Here is a 24,460-nt window from a genome sequence, read left to right on the forward strand (position 1 = left end):
CTTTCAATTACAGAAATGCTAAAACTTATAAGCAAGACTATGTCTTTGAGATTAAAGTATTTTTTATTTCCACTATGTATTGTATGATTGTAGTACTGTGCTGATTTACACCATTCATGTAGGATGATAGGGTAAATAGTCCTATTTTGATGGAGAGGAAAGCTGAGATATGGAACCAGAGTATGTTGGCAACAGGATCAGAATTAGACCTCCCTTTAGCTAAGACTTGTTCTCATATTTTCAGACTCTTGCATTTAGCAATTTAATATTTCTGAGCTCTGGTACTTAGAAGTGTTAAGTCACTATCTGAGGTCAAATACAAATGCTGTTGCTTCTGCCTAGTAGTTTATCAGAAGCTAATTGTTTATCACTGAAGCTTAAGTGGGTTCCTTATCTATCAATTAACTAAATATAAATTACAAAAATAGTTTATCTTTGCACAGATAGGCATGTTTGAACTTCATTATTTTAAGCAGCTTCAGCATTATACAATGTTTAGCTCACAAGTTAAAAGTAGCTCAGTTATTTTGAAAAGTGATTTATAAAAAAGCCCTTTACATTTTTTCCCCAAACATTATTGCAGGGCAGATGGTTCAGATTCTGTTGTTTAGCCACCCTCATTCTGCACTCTCTATCTTTAGCTTGCACACTCTATTTTGACGCTATCACATCTTTGTGTTTGTTCAGGCTTTTCACTTAAGGCGGTATTTCAAAAGAAAATACTGGAATTTTCCTTCAAAAGGGGGAAAATACTTTCACCTTGTAGAAAGGACATGTTCCTATTTAAAAAAAAAATAAGAAGCCTCCTCTTGGCACAGTGCCCAGCAGTACTATCAGCACAATCTAGCAGCTTGGCAGCTTTGCATGTTGCCATGTTCCCTTGAGAATTAGAGGGAAGCTATTCTCTGCCTTTTGCGAGCCTGCCAAAGGATGGAGGACTTTGATCCTTCAGGGTAATGTTAGAGTAGTTCTCCTCCCAGGTACTAAATGTGACAAAGCACATTTAATTTATTTGCCTTTTATATAAACATTGAATGTTTTCAGTGAGAACCCAAAGATTTAGTGTAGGCCTTTTGTTAATTTCAAATAAACCTTACTTTCTTGGTTAGACATGAACATTGATGAGTCTGGGGTTAGGGAATTTTACTTCAGAGTACTAAAAACAGAAGTGAAAAATTTATTAAGTAGTAACTTGGCTTACTTTAATACAGGTATTTAATAAAATGTCAAACTACATTTTTTATATTTCTAAGATTTAATCTCTCAAATTTTGCTGTGAGTTTTTGGGGTTTTCCACAAATAATTTTTAAACTTTTTTTCCAGGGTTGATCTCTTACGCAGAGTATCTGTTTTTGCTGACAATTCTTACGAGTAAGTATTATATATTTAAAATATATAGGTACAAATAGTCAGCTACTAACAGTTTACCAGGAACTTTTCTTCTGATATTTTTTAGCTCCTAAATTTCTACATTATAGTTAAACAAAAAAACCTGTTGTATATAGGGTGACAATGCATTAATATAAATGGACATCAGTGTCATCACTGGCCCATAGCAATACTTCAAAAATCATGGCACTTCCTGCACTATAGGATCAGAAAAGTCTTTTGAAATCCTTTGAGAGGGGGGAGACTTTGATTTCAGAAGGACATAATAAGGGGAAGAAGAACTGGATGGGAAGATGAATAATTTTCCTTCTGTATAGTAGTTTTAGTCATTTTGGACAATGAGGCATTTGCAATATAGCTCATGCAGGAGTGTGAAAAACTGCTGTAGTGTCTCAGAGGTCGTTGCCTGTTTTTATTGTGTTCAGATTTGCAATGGATGCAATACATAAACAGCAGAATTCTTCAGTGTCTTTTTGTCTGACTTTAAAGTCCCTTTTCTTTATCCTCTGTTCCTTTTGGCTTTATTTCCTCCAAGTGTTGTACGTGTATTTCAGCCCCCCTCCTTTGCTTCCTTCCTTTTTCTCTCAGGCACTTTTTTTTAAAACAACTTTTGTTTCTAACTTGCTTTATCTACAAGCAACAGGCATTTTTTGATTTTGTGCATGGAAGTGACCTGGGATTGTCTGGTACTTACTCTGTGCCATACTTGCCACCCCCTGTTTTGTTCTGCTGTGTAGGTGATGCTTAAAAATATCAAGATTTGAGGTGTGTCAATGAGCATTACATGGCAAGACCCTGAGAGCAGTAGTGAAGTCCATATGCATGTCCATGGAATAGTCCACAGAATAGTCCACATGCAGTCTTGTTTGACTGACTTGTATAAGTCTAACATTTTCAGCAAGTAACAAAGCCAGGCGTAATAAATTTCTTGTATCAGTGCATGGAGAAAGGAGAGAAGGAAGCAGTCACTTCTTTTCTGACCAACTGTAGAGGCATCACTCTCGTGTGACCCTCATCACTTCCATGGCTGCAAGGTCCATGACTTGGCCTTAAATAAATTGACAAATTTTCCTTGCTCTGGAAATCCACCCTCTCATAGTGTAGTATGAACAAGTAATGTTGGTCTCCACAGAGTGGAGAGAGTATGTCCAGCCTGTCATTATTATGCACCTTTGCACAATTCAAGTGGCTCTTCTGCAGCTCACCTCATTCCTCAGCAGAACTGCATTAATTCCTGTTGCACAGCATGAAAGGTGGATAATCTCTTTGGCAACTTCAGCTAGTACACAGTATTAAATTATATATATATATAGATATGCATTAAGCTTTAACATACAAATACACTGCTTCAGCAGTGATGACTGTCCCGTGCTACACACTGCTTGAGAATGAGTTATACCATGTGTTCAAGCGGCTTTTAAAATCAGAGACAGGAGTTTAGCCCAGGTAGGATACCAATTTTAAAATATTTATTGCAACTCATAAAATATAAATTTATATTAAAAAAGGACAACCACAACGGCCAAATTATTACTTCAGAAGAGTACCTTAAAGTTGCAGGAATAGGTGCCAGAGATTCTATTTCTTTAGAAATCTATGGCGGCTGAAAGTGAATTCATGCTCAATTATTGTCTGAAACAATTAGAAAATTGAAGCAGTATCAAAGAAAGTTGTTCCACTTCTCCAGAAAATCAAGTAACATTGTTTTTCACAGAATTTATATGGGAATATATCAAACTGCAAAAACACAGGCACCTTTTAAAGCAGGATAAAAATGCATTGGTAATGTTACTGCTTTGGTTACACAGAGGGTTATCATACTGATCAGTTTGAAAGCAAATGTCAACAAGTGTTAGTGCCTCTATCTTTGCCTAACAAGTATCCCCTGCCAGTCAGCCCCGAGTTACACAACCTGTCTCTCTCACTAGTGAGATTTAATGTGGGATTTCTTAAAGCAGGCATCAATATTTAAATTACTTCCAAGTCACCAACTGAGCAATAGGGAAATGGAAAAAGAGTCATCAGACTCCTGGTTCCACGCTGCTGACAAGACCATGCTGCCTGCCATACAAAATCAGAGTCTGTAAAAACACTGAACTGGAAAATGTAATTTTGTGACAGAAAAAGGTTTTATTTTTTCCCCCATGACCTTCTTTTTTCTATGTGCCTTGTGTTTTCACTATCTTTTTTCCTCCAGTGCTGTATTAAATTTCATTTCTAGCAATAGTTAATGGAGCCCTGCCTGGTGAAGAAGCCCAGGAACTGAAGTTGTCACCTTTACTTAGGGCTTCGTTTCAATTACCCAGTCACGCAAGTTGACAGCTTGGTCAATGCAGGAGTATTAGGAGAGGAAGCACCTAGGTCTAACCTGCACTCACAGCCAGGATGAAGCACTTCTGTTCAGATTTTGGAATTTTGCCTGATTCTAATTAAATACAAATATATCTGTGGTAGTCTTTGAACTGTGCTTATTTTACAAACACATACCTTTGGGGTTACATCATATCAGATAAGTATGTCATCTCTAAACAGTATAGGCAGCTTTAGGTCTATATTTTCACTAACAGCTCTCTTATCTGAAAATTGGAACACAGATGGTATGAATTGCTATTAAATACATCAATTACTTTTATTCTCTAAATATATTATTGGATAGCCTTTTCTTGCTTTTGTACTAGTAACACAAATTTAGCATGTGGCATTTCCATGGAAAGGAAGCCAGTTTTGAGTATTAAATCAACCCAGTTGCTGGGGAAAGCACTGCTGTGCAGATTGCAGTGGTATTTATAAAATACCCTTGCACCAAAAGATTGCTTCGCACAGAATATTAGTTGACTGCTGAAGATGTAGTTATTTCTAAAATATAAAATTAATACTTTCTTTAACCATCTTGTCATGATGTGAAAGGAATGGGATATCTCTTTTAACTTGTTCCCTTTGCAGAAAAAGTCTCTTTTAAAAAAAACAAGATTTAAAACTTTACAGAATGCAACTAGAAGAATATATTTCAAGAAGCCAAATTCTGAAGGCATTGGAGTTTTTTAGAGATACGACTTTGCTGCCCTCATGAGTCCAGCATTGTTCTTGGAAGCATCAGTATATTCCAGAGACAATAAGTCCATACCTGACATGCCTGGGTTGTGGCATTAATTCACCTCCTCCAGAGATTACTGGGATAAGGGGTTGCTACCACAGGGAACTGTAGCTACAATTCAGCAGCATGCTGCTCCTGTGTGGGCTTGCCAATGCTCAAGGCCACCTCCTGTAAGCAAATTAAGATCAGGAAATTGTGGGGAGGACCTCAAAACACACCATGCTTTTATAGAGTCCTCAAGATTCAGAACTCATTACATTTTTGTGTTGAAAATAAACGTGCACTCAGGGTTGGAAGTGCAGGGTAAAATTGTGTAGAATTCCTAAAAAAAATCATCTTGATGGGAGTCACACAAAACATGCTTTTGTCAAAAACGGCCAGAAGGAGTTTTCCACTCTTCTCACCTGAAAAGGAGCTCTTATAAAAAAGGCAAAGCTAGACTGCATAAGTGACATGGGATTTTAGAGACATTCTTTGGAAACATCTTAAGACCTGGCCAGTAAGAGATACAGTGTTTTTGTTGGTTCAGATGGACGTTCATGGCTTGTACTTAGGCAGTGCTGGCATTTCTTAATTTGCCATTGCATTAATTATCCCTTGAAATGATAGTAAAAAAGTGTTTAAACAGTTTGCTTGTGCTGGAAGAGGTGTGTATGGTTCACTGGAAATACCGTGTATGTACATAACAATGGAGAACTGAACCGGAGTCAATGCTCATTTTACATTTGGTGTTTGAGTTCTAGTGTAAGTGTGTGATATTTTCAATAAAGTTCTTTTGCAATTTGTTGCAGAACCCCAGACTGGACTTCAGATTGCCTTTAAAATGTTGGATGCAGATGGCAATGAACAAGTTGAAAAGAAAGAATTCTTTAAGGTAGGTGTATTTACATACATTTTAATTTTAAATAGATCCATGGGTTATATTTGCTCAATGAAGATTCATTAAAATCATCAAGCCTATTTTTCAGTCCAGTCTATCATCACATGCTTACTAAAATGTTTTATATGAAAGGAGCACATATTGAGGTATTTTGATAGAAGTACTTACCATAATTGAATCCACTTGTATAAATGTTACCTTAGAATTGTAAGTAAATATCTGCTACTGGGAAGGTAGGAATTAGTGTATATCCTTTAATCCCATGAGCTAATTTAAATAATCATCTGGAGGAGTCTTTTAATTCCCCATCCTCTTTTGGTCTTTATTAATTTTGCTTGCTGTTGCAGAAAGATTTTTATCAATTCACACTTTGAAAAGAAACAGCAGTTTTTTTCCCATATTATATCTAAACTATGGGGAGAGAGGTAGATATTTTAAAAACTAAGAAAATCTTGCTCTGAAGTTAGGAAGAAGAATAGGCTTTAATTATATAGCTTTTTCAACTTTAATTATATAGCTTTTTCTACTTTTAAGTATTTAACAGGAGACTAACTAAGTACTTCTTGTCAAAAGTTGAATGCAGAATTAACAATCATAATTTTTAATAGAATCCCTCAATTTACTTCAGATCTTTAATTTGTATTGGAGGTAAGTGGAGAGACAATTTTATAAGAAGGTGACATGGCTACTACGATTCAAAATATTTTCAGTCACTAGAGTGATGTTAAAGTTGATCATGAACTCACATCTCTAGAGAACCTTAAAATCTAAAACTTTTAAAGATGGACCTGTTGATAGAGAAATTAGCAAAAATTTATTTAGGTGAATTTCATAGCCTTAAACTCTGAATTAATAATAGAATAGCTGTTCACGTGTTTTGCACTTATCACCTTTATTTCAGTGAATTGTCTCTTAGCAAGGTTACAATTGATGAGTCATACTTTATTCTAAAATGTTGCAAAAATACTTCTAGACTTAGTAGTACTATTTGAAAATAATACTTCAAATTAGGTAATTTTCCAAGACAGTGTTCCCAGAAGCCCCTAACTGAACCTGCAGATACCTTTGGCGTGGTGAAACCCCAGCCAGCAGCCAAGCCCCAGGCAGCTGCTTGTTCTTTCCCCCAGCAGCTGGATCAGGGAGAGAATCAGAAGGGTAAGAGAATGGACTGACATAAAGACATTTTAATAGGCAAAGCCATGCACACAAGCAAAGCAGAACAAGGAATTCACAGCTTCCCATGGGCAGGCAGTGTTCAGCCATCCCCAGCAGAGCAGGGACCCGCCACGTGTAATGGCGACTTGGGAAGACAAAAGCCATCACTGCAAATGTCCCCCTCTTCCTCCTTTCCCCCGCTTTAAGCACAGAACATGATGTCAGATGGGCTGGAATGTCCTTTGGTCACTTGGGGTCACCTGTCCTGGCTGTGTCCCCTCCCAGCTTCCCAAGCACCCCCAGCCCCTCCCCAGCATGGCAGTGCAAAAGCAGAAAAGGCCCTGGCTCTGTGTGGGCCCTGCTCAGCAACAACAAAAACATCTCTGTGTTATCAGCCCCCTGCTCAGCACAAATCTAAAACACTCTCCCACACCAGCCACTGTGAAGGAAATTAACTCTACCCCCTCCAAAAGCAGCACAGCCCTACACCCATTTGTTGCTACAGAAGATCTTTTCATTTTGAAGAATTTATTCTGTTTGTGTTAATTATTTTGCTGATTAAAAAGAAATCAAATTCTAGTAAAGCCTGTATTTTTAACTTACTAAACCAGGCGCAATCATAGTGAATTGTTATCAGATTAGCAGTTCCCCGATTACCAAAATAAGTCTGTTATGGCTGTATTATTCAGCTGCAAAACAGTATGTTACAAGCAAAAAAACTCCATGAACACTAGTGAACATGTTCAGCTTGTAGTGCCTCTGCACCAAAATGCCACATTAGCAGTACTTTCTTTTTAAAAGTACTGTGAGTTAAGCAAATAAGGAGATTCTTACACTGCTCTTTTGGGGAGATGTGCAATATCTTATGTATTTAATATCATTACCCATTTCAGGTAATTCTAATTGAATCAGCCAGTATAAACAACAGAGAGTGATCAAATGTAGAGGTGAAAACATTCTATAAATCATTAAAAATAATTTGATTTCTGTAGAGGCAATCAAGTTAAATGAAAATTATTCTAGTTAGATAGATTGTTACTTTGCATTTCCTTTTTGGGCTGTATTGATAAAATAATATAGAGTGGTAAAAGGACACCCATATAAATCACTCTATCAACTCACAAGAATCATTAAATTCAAAGAAGTCCCATAGGATGCAAGTTAGTCAGAGGATGAGTTTTCTCTTGTGACTGTTTTCATAATATTTACAGAGGAGACTATTTTCAAGCAAAACTGTATAGATTAGGTTTAAAAATAAAATTTTTGGAATGTAAGAATGTGGAAATAAGTGTTTATGTGTTAATCTCTATACTTTAGTTCTGTATGCATCATAGAAAGTTTCTAGATAGCTAATAAACCAGTAAATTGTGTGGCAAATCTGTCATTTGTCTTGTCCCAGTTTTCATCCTAGCAAAATATATCTGAACTAGTCTGTGGTGATTTCCACACTATATTTGACATAACATCAGGAAATAAGGAAAATGCAGTGGAAAAGAATAGTGAATAAGCAGTAAGCAGGAGGCAGTCTCTGTAGGCAGTGCACAGTGGGAAAAGGAATTTCACTGCTGATTTTCTCTTGCTTTGTCATCTCTTGTGTTCCCCATTTCTCACCATTATCTACTGGTTAGACATCTATGTATGTCTGTGATGTCTGACTGTAGAGTCTGACTGCTGATCTAGACTGTAGAGTCTTTGAGGTAAGAACTTCCCTTTTGGTCTGCAAAATGTCCATCATTCTTTGAATTGTGTATATCTCAATTCTCCCATGTTCCTGGATGAACAGGCACAAGATGTGTCAAGCAGGTCATTCAGAAAGGGGAAATGAGTGACAAGCAGAAACTCCAACCCAGCCCTCAGTGCTGCATTATATGGTGGGATATAGGCTGTTCAAACCTGTATGGATCAGGCACTTCAGGAGTGCGAGGTGCAGAATTTCCCAGTGTTCTCTGCTGACAAAAATGGATGTTTGGAAAAGGAGACCTTGAATGCGATTTCATGTTTTTAACAAGGGAGTTTATCTTGTCCTCTATAGCCTTTCCATTTCAGTGCACGTTTCCCTAATTTCCAGTAAAAGTCTCTCCCTTCACAGGGATACTCTTGTTCTCTCTCCTCCCTATTTCTTTGTGTTGAAGCCAGTGTAATTCTGCTTTGTCCACATTTCAGTGGTAAACACTCACAGTACAAGAGACGTTTCAGTATTAGGGCCAAGAGAGTTTTGTTGCTTTGCCCTGCAACTCCAGGGTGAAGAAGACAAGGTAGAAATGGCATGTTCACAGATGTTAGTTGCCACCCTTTAATCAGCCCCTGCCAGAGAGCAGAATCATTTCTCAGAGCCATGTTATCTGCATCTCTGTGAGGACAGTAAGAGATTTCCATGAACTCTGCACTTCCAAGACATTCACTTGAGACTTGGTATGGGGGATTTCCAGACACATAATAACCCATGCGCATTAATCTGAGACCTCCCACCAAGAATAAGGCTACCAAAGTTCCCAAAATCCCCAGCAAGTAAGGAATTTCCCTGACTCTCTAAATCTGTCGTGATTAAAGATGTCTAAGTAAAATTAATGACAGTTCAAAACTATTGGGAATAAAGGCAGAGTAGCTCTGATGGCACATGCAAGAGCTGTATGACTTAGACTTTCTGAATAGACCATCTTACACACTTCTGCAGGAGAGCAGATACCACAAAATACTTGTAGAGCTTCATCTAGGGCTGAATGAGCCAGCACCCAACACTCAGCAGCTGTGGCACAGAGCTTCCACAAGCCCTGATCTCTCTCAAGCAACTGGAAGATGCAAAAAAACTACTTTCTTTCTTTCTTTCTTTCTTTCTTTCTTTCTTTCTTTCTTTCTTTCTTTCTTTCTTTCTTTCTTTCTTTCTTTCTTTCTTTCTTTCTTTCTTTCTTTCTTTCTTTCTTTCTTTCTTTCTTTCTTTCTTTCTCTCTCTCTCTCTCTCTCTCTCTCTCTTTCTCTTTCTCTTTCTCTTTCTCTTTCTCTTTCTCTTTCTCTTTCTTTCCTGTCTTTCTTTCTTTAAGTCTTTCTGCCAGAAAGGCTGTTCAGAACAGATTACTTCTGTCTTTAGTAGAGGCTTCACTTGTGCATAATAGGTCTCATTATCTTTGAATCAGCCATTATTATAGTGAGTGGTGAGCAGATATAAATATTAAATACAAATAAATATTACATGGAGGAGTCCATTTCTTGAGGGCAGAATTCTTCTCCCTCTGTGAGTAGTTGCTGCACTATGCTGAAAAAAAATCAACAGACTTCTGGAAATAGTTTCAAGCACTCTAAGAATTTACATACTGTATAAGAAAACAATAAGTGAAACCTTTCAGAATATGTGTGAAAATAATTATGCTGTGTCTGTGCTCTTCAGTAGCCTCTGCTACTGCAATCTACTCTGCAGATTTTTTTTAAGAGTCCTTTAGAAATAAAATCTAAAAGAGAAAAATACAATTTTACTCCTGTTTGGAAAGGTTTTGCAGTTGTATTCCTTATGTGTGATCAAGTGATTGATTTTTCAGGTAAAAAAACCCGTGATTTCTCAGTGAGAATATGGACAAGAAGTTGTGGTTTTACCCACAGCTGTATAATGCTATTATGCTATGAAGAAATTTACAATGCTTTTACTGTAGTAATCATTTGTTTTGTAAATGATCAAAAATTAAGATAATTTGGAGGAACAAATGGTGTTTAATTGCCTTATTTTATAGCATTTATTTTGGTAAATGCTATCAAGACGTGCAATTTAAAACTAAAAATAGAAAGTAAGCATCCTAAGAAACTAAAAAATTGAGGATAAAAAAAATCCAAACAAACCCAGAACAGGTTAATTACTCAAAATTTGAAGGTCAAGGGGTGACTTTTGGCAACACAAATCGATAGCGTGTTTTTCTTATTGTTTACAAGCCCATACTGCTTCTCTGAGGAACAAAAAAAAAAAAAAAGAAAAAAAAGAAAAACAACAAAAACAAAACTAACAACAAAGGAGAGATCTAAAAAATCTAAAAACTCCAGGATAATTTCTGTGGAAATTTGGTAATGAACTTTTTCCAGGTTTTAATGAGCAGGTTGAGGAATCAGTCAGAAATGCCTGAGAAGCAAACCAGCAGTTTTGAAATTCTTGAGCTTTAAAAGCATCTTTTAAAGTCTCCAAATCCAGAGTGATTTGTGTAATTCCATATCTCTACCTGAAATGTATTAAGTCCCTTGTTCTTTCATTTCTGCTGTCTTTTTGAGGATTCATGCAAACATCTGAAAGGTAGGTGTACTTTGTGCTATATTAAATCACTCGTTCTTGTGGCAGTGTTCATCTCTGAAGCTGAAATGCAGTCAAAGAAACCTTGCAGCTCTGATATGCTTGAGGTACTGAAAATTAATGCACAGCTTATATTACCTTAAAACTTTATTTGGGACAGTGGAAGTTATGTTTTGAAATGTGAGTCATTTCAGTAATTCTAAAAATCTTCTTAGCTAATACAGTCAAGATTAATTTTTTCCAAGGGTGGAGGGGAAAACTCAAGCCACATTCTGCATAATGCCAGTTCTGAAAAAATGTTTTCTTATTTAATTGAATTATTCTTTATTGTTAGTTGTATAGTACCTAATTTTAACAGGTATGTTTTTCATGTCCAGAAGATCATGTTTGTAACAGAACTATGTAAAACTATCTAGAAGGACAGCATGAAAATCAGGATAATTTTTATTTCTGGAATGATACTTGATGCTATACCCCAGACTTTCAAAATCTTCTGAAGTGAAAACTAAGCTTCTGTTGCTAGAAAATCTCCTCTAAAAATAGAGTAAGCACTGGGCTGCAAGAGATAGATTAATGTTTGGTTACATTAATCACAGTAGATAAGACATTCCTAGGGAAAAGTGTGTCTGAATAGCAAAATATTGTCAAGTATGCAAATATTTTGTCATGACTAGAGAACCTTGCAGAAATGTATAATTAAGAAAAGGTGCAATTAAATCAAGATTCAGAAAAAGTAGGCTCTTATAAGATCAAGTTTGTAATTTTCCTGTTCTTTTCTTATGTTTCAACAAATACAGCTACAGAGAATCATTGGGAAGGAAGATGACTTGAAAGCAGCTGGAGATGAAACTGTACTTCGGGTATGAAATAGAGATACATTTTCCTTACAAAAACATTGTAGTGTTTCCCATGAACTTTGTTATTTTTTCAGTTTTTAGATAAGTATATAAGCCTAAGTATTAGTGCTTTAATTAAATGAAAGGGCATGATTTGTCAACTGCTCTCAAACTGGGGAAGAAAAATGTAATTTCTGAGGCTTCTGATGAAGTGGATGGAATCAGTGTGTTTTATGACTGTGTATTCACTTGGTTGGTTTCTGTGAGCCTCTCCTTTAAAGCCACTCTCCTGTATTTATGAAAATCTCAGGAAGAGCTCCATATTGCCATACGAGAATAGAAGGCTTTCCAAATGGTAATCTATAGCTTAAGCTTACGTAAATGCTGCTGTTGCAGTGATATCAACTCATTCTGAGTTGGTTTGAAATGTGATTATTGTCACTGAGGTGACAAAGGCAAGGATTATTTTAGTTAAGTCCACTTCCAGAAAGAGGCAGTGTAGATGCAGACTAGAAGAAACAATCCTAGAGTATGATTGTCCTGCTGGAAAAGAAGTTTCACTGTTTTGCAGTCCACTAGCAAATGGTAAATAGATCTCATCAATGAAAGAGACAGGTAAGTTCCTGCTCTCTTTTGTTTTCCCCTGAATCCAGCCACCTCAACCTCCCTTCTTCTTAGGTAGAGTGTATTCTTGAGTCTGTAGTTAGCACAGAGACAAGATATTCTGTAGCCTGGGTGACATTGAGTGAGACTGAAAAGAGAGAGGGGAATCCTGAGTATACTAAAACACCACAGAAGAAGCTGATGAACCATAGAACAACTGATGGAAGAAGCAAAAATGGCATCAAGTTGCACCAGGGGACATTTAGATTGGATATTAGAAAAAAATTTTCACTGACATTGGTCAAGCACTGGAGCAGGCTGCCCGGGGAAATGGTGGAATCACCATCCCTGAAAGAGTTTAAAACACATGTGGATGTGGTGCATAGAGACAGCTTTAGTGATGGACTTGGCAGTACTGGCTTAATGGTTGGACCCAATAATCTAGAGATCTTCTCCAATCTAAATGACTCTGTGATTCTAAAGAAGGGGAGAATACAGCTGGATTGTCTCCATCTCTTACTAAAAGTTGCTGCTCACATCAGCAACTTGCTGTCGGCTGTAAACTTTCGGTTTGCACTGGGCATGAGGCAGTGGCTGCTCACATTGGAAGCATTCAATAAGGAATTTGTACAGGCCTTTGCTTTGTAAATCATGCATCAGCAGTTTCTACAAGGAGTTACTCATGTTCTTTACTTTTTCACATGCCTGAGGAAAAAGTGGAAGTGGCTACTGCTGACACCCTTAAAATTTATTAGGTATAAACTGATTCACAAAAGTCTTCTTATTCACAAAAGTTTCCCTCCCTCAGTGTATATTCAAAGTTGAGTTAAAAGTTGTTTGATTGACAAACAGCCATCTCATTTCTTGAATCTTTTCATCAATCACCAGATTAAAATAGGTAGGATTAATGGGGTTGTCTGCTTCTTAATGCCATGACAGTGAAAGAAAATGCCATGACAGTGAAAGAAAAAAGATCTTTATTCTGCATGAATGCACAGCTATAGTATAAAATTACCAGAGAAACTTTGATACAGTTGGACAGATTAGTTATAAACACATAAGCTTATTGTGAGCTAATTAAATACCTGAGCCGGAATGTCTCTACTTTGTTTTTGTCTTGCTTCAAAGTTTGTTTCAGAGTTTTCCATTGAGAAAACTCTGAAGTTACTGTAGCCATAAAATGCTATTCAATACAGTTTCATAGAAGATTATAAATGGAATTCTAGTATGAAAGAAGAATTAAATAGCTTAGGGGAATACAGCTAACTTGAAATTATTGTAGTCTCTATATTTCTAGTGGCAAAATCCAAATTATCACATTTCTCTTAATTTTTATTTTCTTCCTGTCTCAGTTTCTCACCAAAGAAATTGATTATCATCATAAGCAGTGAATCTGACTATGCAGTGTAGTCGTTGGATATGTTTTTACCCTTCATGTTTTATAATTATGGTAAATCATAGTATTACCTTAAGAAAAACAGACAAAGCATAAAAATGTGGTTGACTATGGTTGACATAGTTGACTATGTTTTTTGAAAGTTGAGATACTGCAACAAAATTTTGGTGTTTGGAATGGTTCTTTATTTCCCCAACACTTTCTCAATTTGCATATGAGTTGCCGTTTTTTCAAAGTAAACCCGGTCTCTGATACCGGATGGCGAATGTCACCAACCTAGGAAAATACAGTTTAAATGGTAGTCTGCAACTTTGTTTAAGCAGCAGGTATATGCAGGTGTGTTCCCTGTGTAGACAAAGGTCCCAGTCATTTATTTACTTTATGGTGATACCATTTAATACTCATCAAGTTACTATATAAGGAAAAAAAAAATCAGTTTGCTGTTCTCCCAGGGTGCTTCTATCTGTGCCTTTTTACAGACGCTTTTACTTACACATCTAAAATTCAAATTTTCACCACCAGTATTGGCCCTTGAATGGGATTACAGTGGAATTGTTTATCCAGATACATGTATTTCAATTGAGGACTTTTCTTACTCCAATATTATAATTGATGCTGGAAGAAAAGCAAAAAAAATCTGCCCAGCCTTAACTGGCTCCATCTTTTGGGAAGTTCCATGCTGGATTTTGCAGAGCAGGCAGTCTGGCAGCCTTGTAGCAGAGGTGCGTACAGTGAAGAAGAGCTGCAGGCAGACTTAAAACACTGGAGTCTGGTTTTTCTAATCAGACTGGAGAAAATGGTGCAGAAGTCAACAAGAGGCAGTGACTGCCTCAGCTCAAGCACCCTCCCCATAGGCCAGAGGAAATTCTCCATCTGGCTTCCTGACAGAACTGATCTTCATATGGAACATCCAGCTGAACCCATGACCATGGTTCATGGAAGAGGAGAGCCAAACTCCCTGCCTGGAAGTGATCTAGATTACAGTAGGAAAGTGCATGATCTAGAAGATTTTGTTTCTTTTGAAAAGGTGTTGCCTGGTGAGCAGCACCTGTTGCTTTTGTGTTCCTGCCCTGAGTTACTTAAAAGGATACTCGAACAGTGTAAGGTGCTTTAGTGTCCTGGCTGTGAAAACAATGCTGATGGTGGCAAATATCTACTGGACAGACCAGCTGTCTAGATCAGGGACTTTGCTCTCAAGCCTTTCAGTTTAGATTAATGAGTTACCAAGTACTTTCAATACCTCTCATTTAATAGGCTTTATGTAATGGGTAAACTTATAAATTACTTTTAGCTACTGTTAGAAAAGGAATGATAATACAGTGTTCTGTATTTGTTCTTGAAAGGAAATGAGTGTTGTGAAATACATAAATTATCTCATTTCCAAATGATTAAAGACATGCTTCTGGATTCCCTAGTGAATACATTTTCATACAAAGTGTGAAAAGTATGACTGGGGATTTTTTTTTTTAATATTTAACTAGTAGTTGGGGACACAGCTACTCATCTATTTTAAACAGAAAACTTATGAACTGAAATTGTCTGACTATATGCAGTGTACTTTTAGACTCACACATGAACAATTTCATATTATTTGAGTATAAGTTGTTTTAGACTGTCTACTTCTCTCTTTTTTTTTTTTCCTGTGGTTCTAAAAGAAGTAAATTACAATAGTAATTTACACATTTCTCTCTGTTTACCTGGTCAAGGCAAGGTTTTACACTTGGACCTTCAGACACTGCAGAATTGTGATGCATCTCCTCAACCACAGGAACTGTGCAAGTCATCATAACTTGCCCATCTGCTCCCTAGAATCTCTGCCTGGTTTAAAGTTTTCTACTCAGTGCTTCTAAGTCTGCATAGCTCGCTATAACTAAAGACTGCTTACAACTGAAGGAAGGTGGTGGCTGGGGGCTGTGCACTTCTAGTGCAGCAGTACTTTGTAACAGGGGTGCAACACATCAGATTTTACAAGAATCTAGTCCAAGACTAAAATTAATATCCCTCCCCAAAGAGTCAGTCATTAATCTTGTAACCTCTCAGTTCGGATGGAATGCACATTTTTTCTTGACCTATCTTTTCCAATATAAATATGTATGTTTTGTGTCAGCAATTTAACATTGAATTCTGTTGAAAAGCTTTTAGATACTTCAAACCAAGAAGCAGCATGATGTGCTTTAAAGAAAGTTCTCCAGACAGGTAAACCCCCTAAAGAACCAAACTGTCTGATACCAAAATGTTAGACTATTGAAAAAGTGCTGGGTCATTTTCTGCCTCATGGACAAGGAAATTATTTTCTTTTTACATATGATCTGATGACATTGTAACCTCAAGAGAGAGAAGGAACCAGATTTGAGCAGGGGCTGACTGGGAGCTGGTGACAGGCCACAGGAGCCATTTTCAGCACTGAGAGCAAGAGGGTTTGTGTGTGCTGAGGATGGATGTGCTCGGCCTTCGAGGCCAGGTCTAGCCCCAAAAGAGTGGGCTTCACAGCACATCACACCTCCTGAAGGGAGTCCTTGTCATGGAATCTCTTGTTTTGGTGCAAAGTTCTATTTTTTAAGTATGCCACAACAGAGGGGCAGGGCCTGGACTCCTGTGAGGAGCTGTCTCCAGTGTGGGCAGGAGCTGCTTTCCCAGTCTGCCAGCAGGGCATGGGTCAGGCAGCCTCGGGCTTTACAGTGGAGCAGTGCCATTCCCCAACTCTTGGCACAGTCAACCCTCTTGGAACAAGGCATGGTTCAACCTGGGCTTAAAATGGTTCAATTGGGGCTTAAAATATCTCCTGCAGCATCTCCTCCTAGATTAGTTTTAGCCCCACCAGCTGGAAACCATTTTTATTCTGTACCTCCTTATGTGACTTGATGCAGAGCTGTGGGTGATGCACTGAAACCTGAGCATGTCCATGAATTTACATGTTCTTCATTACAAAAGGCCTAAGTGTACAGCAGAGTGATTCCATGACATTAGTTGTCATTAACAAAAGAGCTGATCCTCCCAGTAATAGGAGTTATGGGTGTTATTGGATGCTGTTTATTGTTTAGAAGATGTTCTGTCAGACTTCTCAAATATTGTCTGCTATATCCTCTGTAGAATCATCTGTGCACATTTCAGCCCTTCTGCATCAGACCTGAGGTATTCTTGAATCCTACCTAGTAAGAATGTGCATTGCAAAACATTAAAAACTTCAGTATGGATTTACATTAGGATGAAAATTGATTTATCACAAAGTACACACTTTTATTCTGGGGCCCACTAGAGACTGTCTGGGCTTTGCCAAAAAGAACTGCTTTTGGAGATCTGTATCTCCTGGTCCCACTAGCTGGCCTGCTTACAGTTCTTTTGACTGACTGTAACTGTTAGGATTAGTTTCATAATGGACACATCTTTTAAACCTTCTTACCAGAACTGAGTCCTAGGATATATTCCAGGATCTGGGAGACTATCAAAATGACAGAAAGCTCGAATTCTCTTTAGCAGTGTGTGAAGCTAGGCTGGGATAGCAGCCTGGCATGGTGAGTTGACTGAACTAGCAGCTTAAAAGCAAAGAGGATTGCAGAGCAGTGGACTCAGAAAAATTTGCAAATATTTAGTCTTACCTTTGGAAATATTTGGAACTTCACTAGCAGACAGAAACTAAGGTATTGTCCTCCTTGCCCAACCTCACTTCTTTGCCCGTTCTTCCATCTACTCACTCTCCTTCTGTCTTAACTAAAAAAAAACATTCAATCCAAAATACATATTATTTTTACAATTTCTAGTGAAGTAAGATATTGCACAGCAAATACCATCTCAGGAAGCACCAAGAGAACATGAAACAGGAATTGCAGATTTTAATCGTGATGAATGCTCTCCAGTCGTGCCTCTGGCAAAATTCTGCAAGGAAAGGTGGTAAGAATTTAGAGACAGTGAGTCTATTAACATTTCAGATGAGTTTTGAAAATCAGTTAGGTACATTATTCTGAAAATCCCATCTCACTGTGCGATAAGTTTCTTCTCAGTGACACTTGTTGGTACTTGCTGCAGTATCAGGTCCTAAATGTCAAAAGCTCAGTGGGGAGCTACAGGATTAGGTAGGTCTTTGCTCATGACTCAGTGTTTGCAGCATCAGGCCCTTATGTTAACAGCCTATGTAATGTAATAAGGAAATAACTTGTGTTATCTGATCTTGCTTAAAAAGGAATAATTGCATAATTCAGCAGTTCATGATACTTTTGAAAGTGTAGGAGGCGTTAACATTACTCTAGGAAAATTAGCCTATGTTTGTAATATGTACACACATGTTCATTAGTTCATAGACTTGTGTGGCATCAGATTGTGTGGTCTTTGGGATTCTGGAACATGTTTGAGTTCCCCACTTGTGGTACATGTCTCTGCCCTACCCTGTGCTTTTATTAAGATGAAACTCAGACCACTGAGATCCTCTTTCCACTCTATGTAAAATGTACAGATCAAAAGGGTTCTGTGGTGCACTGTCCCAGGCCCTGAAGTAGCCAGATAGACCAGAATGCAAACTTTCACTCAGTTTAGATAGTGACTCAAATCTACTAGTCTGGTCTGCTTTACAGCCTGGGATTAGGTTACCATTTCATTCTTATTGCCAAGAGAGACATTCCAAGTGTACCAAGCTCACGAGGGCAAGGTGTTGGAAATATTAATAGAATTCTCATTATCTTCTAACAAGGATTTGTCTTGTCGGTACTAATTTATACAGATCAGCAGCAAAAGCTCCTAATGATTCTGTGGACAAAAAGGAATTATGTACTAACATGTACTTTAATTTAATAGCATTAACTCTAGGAAAAACAATTTTTTTTAATTTCACCCTGAAGGTGTAGTCTCTGTGGTCTCCTATTGCATTCTGTGCTTTAAAGAAATGTACTGTTTTGTAGTTCTAAAATATATTTAACTCTCACTAACATAGTGTTTGGACATCTGCCAGTTTCTCTGTGGAATTTCAACTGATAAAGAAGGTAGCCAGCAAGTAGGTGCATATTTGTTATAAATCCTGGGATAGGCTTTGTCATCTTAGATAAGATGAGGTAGGTATTGTTTGCATGCCTTCTTCTAGCTTGTAACTAAAAAAATGTTAATAGAAGAAAAAAACTTTCACTGTCACAGACTTAGTTTTGAAAAGGTTATTTTAAACCTCACTTTTCAGTTTGTTTTCATACAGCACTTATTATAATGTGGAGTAAATAAATTAGAAGCATTAATTTGTGTAATCATGAGTTCAGTTTTTAAAATTACATTAGCAAATTCATTCCTTGCATTTTTCAAGTGTCCTTTAAACATGTAAGCAAAACCCACAAAAAGCAGATTACAATCTAGCTACAGTGAGGGATATGTGGATTCTTCTCTCTTTCTTTTTAAAAAACTTTGTATTCTGATATAAATAGTTTGGGTTTGAATTTTAAATAAGCATACATGAATGTTTGACTTTTGGCTTTCAAAAAAGCATATACCAATGTTTATGCATCAGTCTTCACAGTAATCTGAAGTGTTTAAACTTCAGAAGGATGGATCTTGTGGGTATTTAAATATTCTTTGCCTGCAATTAAATGATAAAAGTTCAGTAAGTGCAGTTTGCATATGGCTTGAAAAGTGGTTTTTTTTTCTAGGTTCACTCATACATAACTCACATCACTGGCATTTGGTGAACTGTGGCTTGTAGTAGAAATGAGGAATGTTTCTGCTTTAACTATAAAATAACTGTATCATGTATGCAGTAAGCATGGAACACAGGGGACTAATGGGACTTGTTATTGATGATGCTGAAAGCTAAATAACCATTAGTATTAAATCTTATGAATAGACTCTTGTCTTTCATCTTACCTCTTCAACCAGATAAAAGACACAGAGGCTATTTAGATGTCATAAGAATAGTATGCTGAAATCCTTTCAGACTTAAAAAAAATTCTCTCTTCGTGTTGCTCAGTGTTTTGTTGTGTTCAAAGAAATGCCAGTATGCTGGTGCTGAAAGAAGCATAGAGCAGAAATCCAGCATTATGTGTGGGTTTAGGCTTGTTAAAGATTGAGTTGGAATAGTGTGTATCCCTTCTGTGCAGAAATTTCTTCTTCAGATTTTAAAAATATTTATAGAAAAGTCACTAACCCTGAAAATTTCCCAGTAGCCTTGTAAGACCATAATATAATAGAGCATTATCAGTGTTGGTATTTCCCTAGCTTCATTCATTAGACTATCATGAATGTTTTTTAATAGCTGTAAGATGTTAGAAATACCTAACTAAAAACTTCCTTACAGATACTAACTTTATTTAAGCCTTCTATTCACCTAAGAATGAAGTCTCTTAAATATTTAACTTGCAACCTTCTCCATTTTAATAATAAAAATAATAAAATATTATAATAAAATGCACTGATGGTGGTTGGAAATTGTTCTTATCTTTCATATAGAGTATTTAGAAGCAGAACTTATAACACACTGTTAGCAGTTAACGTGGAAGAGGTTTTCAGCTCTGAGATCCTGTGTGATAGCTTTGGGAACAATAATTAAATTTCAAGTATCTTTAGGAAAATTCTAGTTCAAATAAATATTTTTAGATTAATGGTGAATATTAATGATCATGCAAAGCATAACAATCATATAGGTCTTTTTGTTTTATAGGAAACAGAACTGGACAGCTGTGATGTTAATACTGTGTTGCTGGTACATTTCTTTGGAAAACAAGGAAAGGAAAAACTTCGCTTTTCCGAGTTTTTCAGGTATTTTTTCAGCTAGGCAAGCATAGCAGGAGCTAGTCCTGTTCCTTACCCCTGTGCTTTACCCCAACTCAGGCATTTATCTGACATCACACTGAGTCAATCAGAAAATTAAGCAATGACCAAGTCACAGAAAAAGTTACTTCCAATCAACTAAAAAACATTTTCTGGGTTGAAATACTTCCTTTCCTAATACAGCTGTCATGGTAAGCTACAGGCGACTTCTCCACTTGCTTCAAATTCCAGCTTCTGTTGAAACTTTCCCAGTGCCTTTTCCTTTACCATTTGGACTACTTTTGCAATGAGACTGTGCAGATACCTGTTTGAATCTTGACACACATACTGTAGCATGGCATCAAGAGAAGATGATCTATCAGTATTACCTTTTTTACCAAAGTAATCAGTCATTGACAGACTGGAAAAATAAAGTAGAATAATGTGTTTTGCTTCAGTTTGCATTCAGAAGTGGAGAATGTGTGGCAGCCCTCTTAAAAATGAATGTTTTTGCAATCAGTAGACTAAAAAGCGTTTGGCTCCAGTGGCTCTGGTACATACCAGTCTTCAAATAAACAACCTTTCCCTTTTGAAGACCTCAGCTCAATAGGAATCTAAGTGAGTAAAATAAGTCTAAGATGTCTCCAGCTCCCTTTTCTATAAATACCATAGATCCTCTCAATGAAACAAAAGGCAGAGAGCACCAGTAAAAGGTTGTGTTTGCATATACAGTGTAAACTGAAAAGCCTCAGGTTTTAGATAAAATCCTACATTGACCCAATGAGGCATGACATTGATGAAACTATGTACCTTGTACATTCAGAACACATAGGTTAAAGACCTTTGCCTGCCACACAGATAGACGCCTGTAATCAAAATCAAACTCCCACATCTTGCTCTTAAAATTTGTGGGATAAGTGTAAGGTTTAATGCAGGTAATTTTTCAACAGTGGCAGTTATGTTTCGTGGGGCTGGAATGTGCCTCTTTATCACTGCGTAGACACTCCATCTCAGCTGCCACGTGACGCTGCAGTTTGTTTAACATGCAGAAAGGTGAATAAAAGGATCGCTGTCTTCTTAACCTCTGCGAGGATATCACCTTTCACATGATTTTATTTGCAAGTAAATCAAGCACATCATTTCTGGGTTCCTATTGTTCAGAGAAAATGTGATTTCTATCTGATGGCCTCTCATAACACTTTACCTTGTGCGGGAAGCTATTGTTGGCTGTTTGATCAAAGTGCCACATTGTTTTTACAAGAGATGACTGATGAGCTGTAGAGACATAGATCATTCTCAAAAGCAAAAATAATGATGGTAAATGCTTTTATCATTTTCCAAGTTCTTGCCTAGAAAGCTTTTCCATTGATCAGTGTAGTACCTAGTAGAAAATAGAGGTGATTATGTTTGATTAGGACGCACTAAAACTTGTCACATTAGTTAAATACACAGATATTGCTGTGCTTCAGAGTCCTTAAAACTAAAAAAAAAAAAATCCAAACCAACCAAAAGAAAAAAAAGGGAAAACCCACTAAAAATATAAAGATAATTCACCCCAAAAAACAGTAATGCTTTCATTGTGAAGTTTCACTGAACTTATATGGGAATTCTGAAAGCTGAGACCACTGTTCTTATCTCATTACCTACTTATATTTTCCTCATGCTGCCTCTTTTCAGTTTGTCTGGCATTAAAAAATCCTTTTGTAAGTGTGCAACCATCTGTATCTACATGCACACCAGCATTATCCAAGCCTTTTAGCCCACAGTCCAAACATTTTAAAAATGTCAGACTGCCACAGTCAATATACCAGGGCAATTAATTTGCCAAACTGTTCTCCTTTCTTTGCATTTAGATGGCACAAAGAAAATGGAAACTCTCTACATCTCTTGGAGAAGTGTGAGGCTGATGTAAACCAGTTCTTGTGCCTCTTTTCCTACTGCCCTGAACACAGGAGGCACACTGAGAATAGGGAGGGAATAAGGTCAGGCATCTGTCTCCAGCTGGTGCTTGCTTCTTGGGCAATCCCAGGTATTGATACACACACAGACAATCCTCAGGCAGTGTTTTTATCAAATGTAAAGGTTCTTTCAGAGATCTTCAGGCTTCTTAAGGTAGGACTCAGGGAACGCATGTTCAGCTCCAGACTGGTAGATGAGTTCTTATTAGTGTATTGTCCTTAACATAAGGACATTATAGTAATTATTAATTAGAATTTACAATTTCAAAACCAAATGTTTCCCTAGCAAATGTTAGGAAATATAAATTTCTGGAGTATGTTTATGTATATTACTACTAAAGATGTGGCCTCCTAGTCAAGTACAGCTAGAAGAGTATTCTCCTGTAACCTTTTTTAGGGAAATATAGAAGAATATGCAGTAAGCCTAAAATCATATAACAAAGAGGGTAGATTTAATACAGGAAGCTGTCTTTCTTCTCAGAAGATCTGAACAAGTTTCTGTTTCAAATGACACCACTCAGTTTTACACCTCAACGATAATGTCATCTTCTAATACCAGGTCCTTTCTTAGAGAACGTCCCCAGAATTCAAGGCTTTTTTATTCCTTAGTATGGATTTCTCCTGGTTTTTAATAAAGAAATAATTTTTAGTCTTTTCTTTAAAAAAAATCTAACTTGTGCTTTTATTTCCAACTACATCAAATGTGCTGTCTTTTATTCTAGAGTACAAAACTATTTACTTTTCTAGCTATAGGAAATATTTCTTCCTGACAGACACTGGGGGTTGTCTTCCCCTGAAAAAAAGTCCCTTACTGATCTTGTTTAAGTATGTCTAATCCCAAATAAAAGAGGAGACAGTATTTCACTCCCTAAACAGTTTGACTGCTGTGATTTTTTCTGTAATCTGTCCCCAAGCAAGCTTAAATCTCTTACATTCTCCTTGAGGGAAAAAAAGAAAGTGCAGAGAATATGGAAAGGATATTAGACAAAACTCTCTGATTGTTGTATTTTTTCTGGGATGTCTTAGAAAAAAAGTACTTCCCAGTATGGTTAAACAATGGGCCTCTTTTAATAGTGTGAGGAAAGTTAACGTTTCAATCCAGTTTATGTCATTCTCTTACCTGATTTCTTGCTTCTTGTTTCATCAGTTTATAGAACTTTTTTACCAGAAATATTCTTTAATTATGGTTCTTTTTTAATTTCTGTTTAGATTGAAGGGGACAAATTGTATAACCATACAGAGATCATGCCTTTTACCTACTTGTCCCATTTCTTTCCTTCAATATTTTGGATTCCTTGATACATTTTATTTGGAACCTTTCATTTAAGAAGCCAAAATGATCCAGTTTGGACCCCACTGCTAGTGCTGACATTTTTGGGGAGGCTGTGGTGTGTGTGTGCCAGTGCATGGATGCAGCATCTATTTCAGGTGTCATCATCAGCCAGCGTGCTGTGCTTTTGCTGTGATGACAGCTTATATATTTTCAGTGATTTTCATCTGGGGATTTGGAATTGCTTTGCAGAAATAGAATATGATTGCTTGTCTCTGTTCCTACACTTTTATCTATATGTGTGCATTGAGAGTCATAGTACATAGAGATTACATCAGTTATAGCCAAGATCAGGCAGTGAGGAAGGGAAGAACAGCAACAAAATCTGGCTTCATGATATTCCTGTCATAACTCAATCTGAATATTTCCCAAATATTTAGTAAAGAGCTTGATAAAAATATTTTTCTTCCTTTCATGTGAGCTTAGCAAAAGAATAGTGTGGTTAGTTTCTATAGAACACTTAAAAATGAAGGTGAGTTTTTTGGTTTGGAAATGCTAAGGACAGTAAATCAAAGAGGGTTTTGCTTGCAGTTCTGAAAATTGTGATATTAATTGTCTTAATGCTTGCAAGCCTGAATTTACAAGCATAGATCTAAATGTTTTCTAAAGATTACCTTTATTAGATTTTCTGTTTTCTGGTTTGAAAGTCAGATTTCAAAAAGGCAAGCTGCAGCTGGTTTGCCACAGTCTTCTGGTGCAGAGAGGGTTATCAATTCTTCAAAAAGATTTTGGTGTCCAAAGAGGAGCCAAAGCACGGTGCAAATGCGGTGTTGGTATATCCACCACTATTTTTGTTGTTAGATTCCTTCCTATAAATCAGTGTGACAGGAACTGGTCAGTT

At 37.0% G+C, this 24,460-nt stretch overlaps 1 protein-coding gene across 2 annotated transcripts in view; it reads left to right on the forward strand.

Moving 5' to 3' along the window:
* MICU2 (mitochondrial calcium uptake 2) overlaps positions 1-24,460 on the forward strand; it is a 135,433-nt gene that overhangs the window by 100,265 nt on the left and 10,708 nt on the right. For both annotated transcript variants that reach the window (XM_058045149.1, XM_058045150.1), the window contains exons 5-8: positions 1,324-1,371; positions 5,275-5,357; positions 11,580-11,642; positions 20,243-20,340. In XM_058045149.1, the coding sequence (XP_057901132.1) occupies positions 1,324-1,371; positions 5,275-5,357; positions 11,580-11,642; positions 20,243-20,340 (292 nt within the window). The remainder of the gene's footprint in view (positions 1-1,323; positions 1,372-5,274; positions 5,358-11,579; positions 11,643-20,242; positions 20,341-24,460) is intronic.

Source organism: Melospiza georgiana, chromosome 2 (assembly GCF_028018845.1).
Source record: "Melospiza georgiana isolate bMelGeo1 chromosome 2, bMelGeo1.pri, whole genome shotgun sequence".
Lineage (NCBI taxonomy): Eukaryota > Metazoa > Chordata > Aves > Passeriformes > Passerellidae > Melospiza > Melospiza georgiana.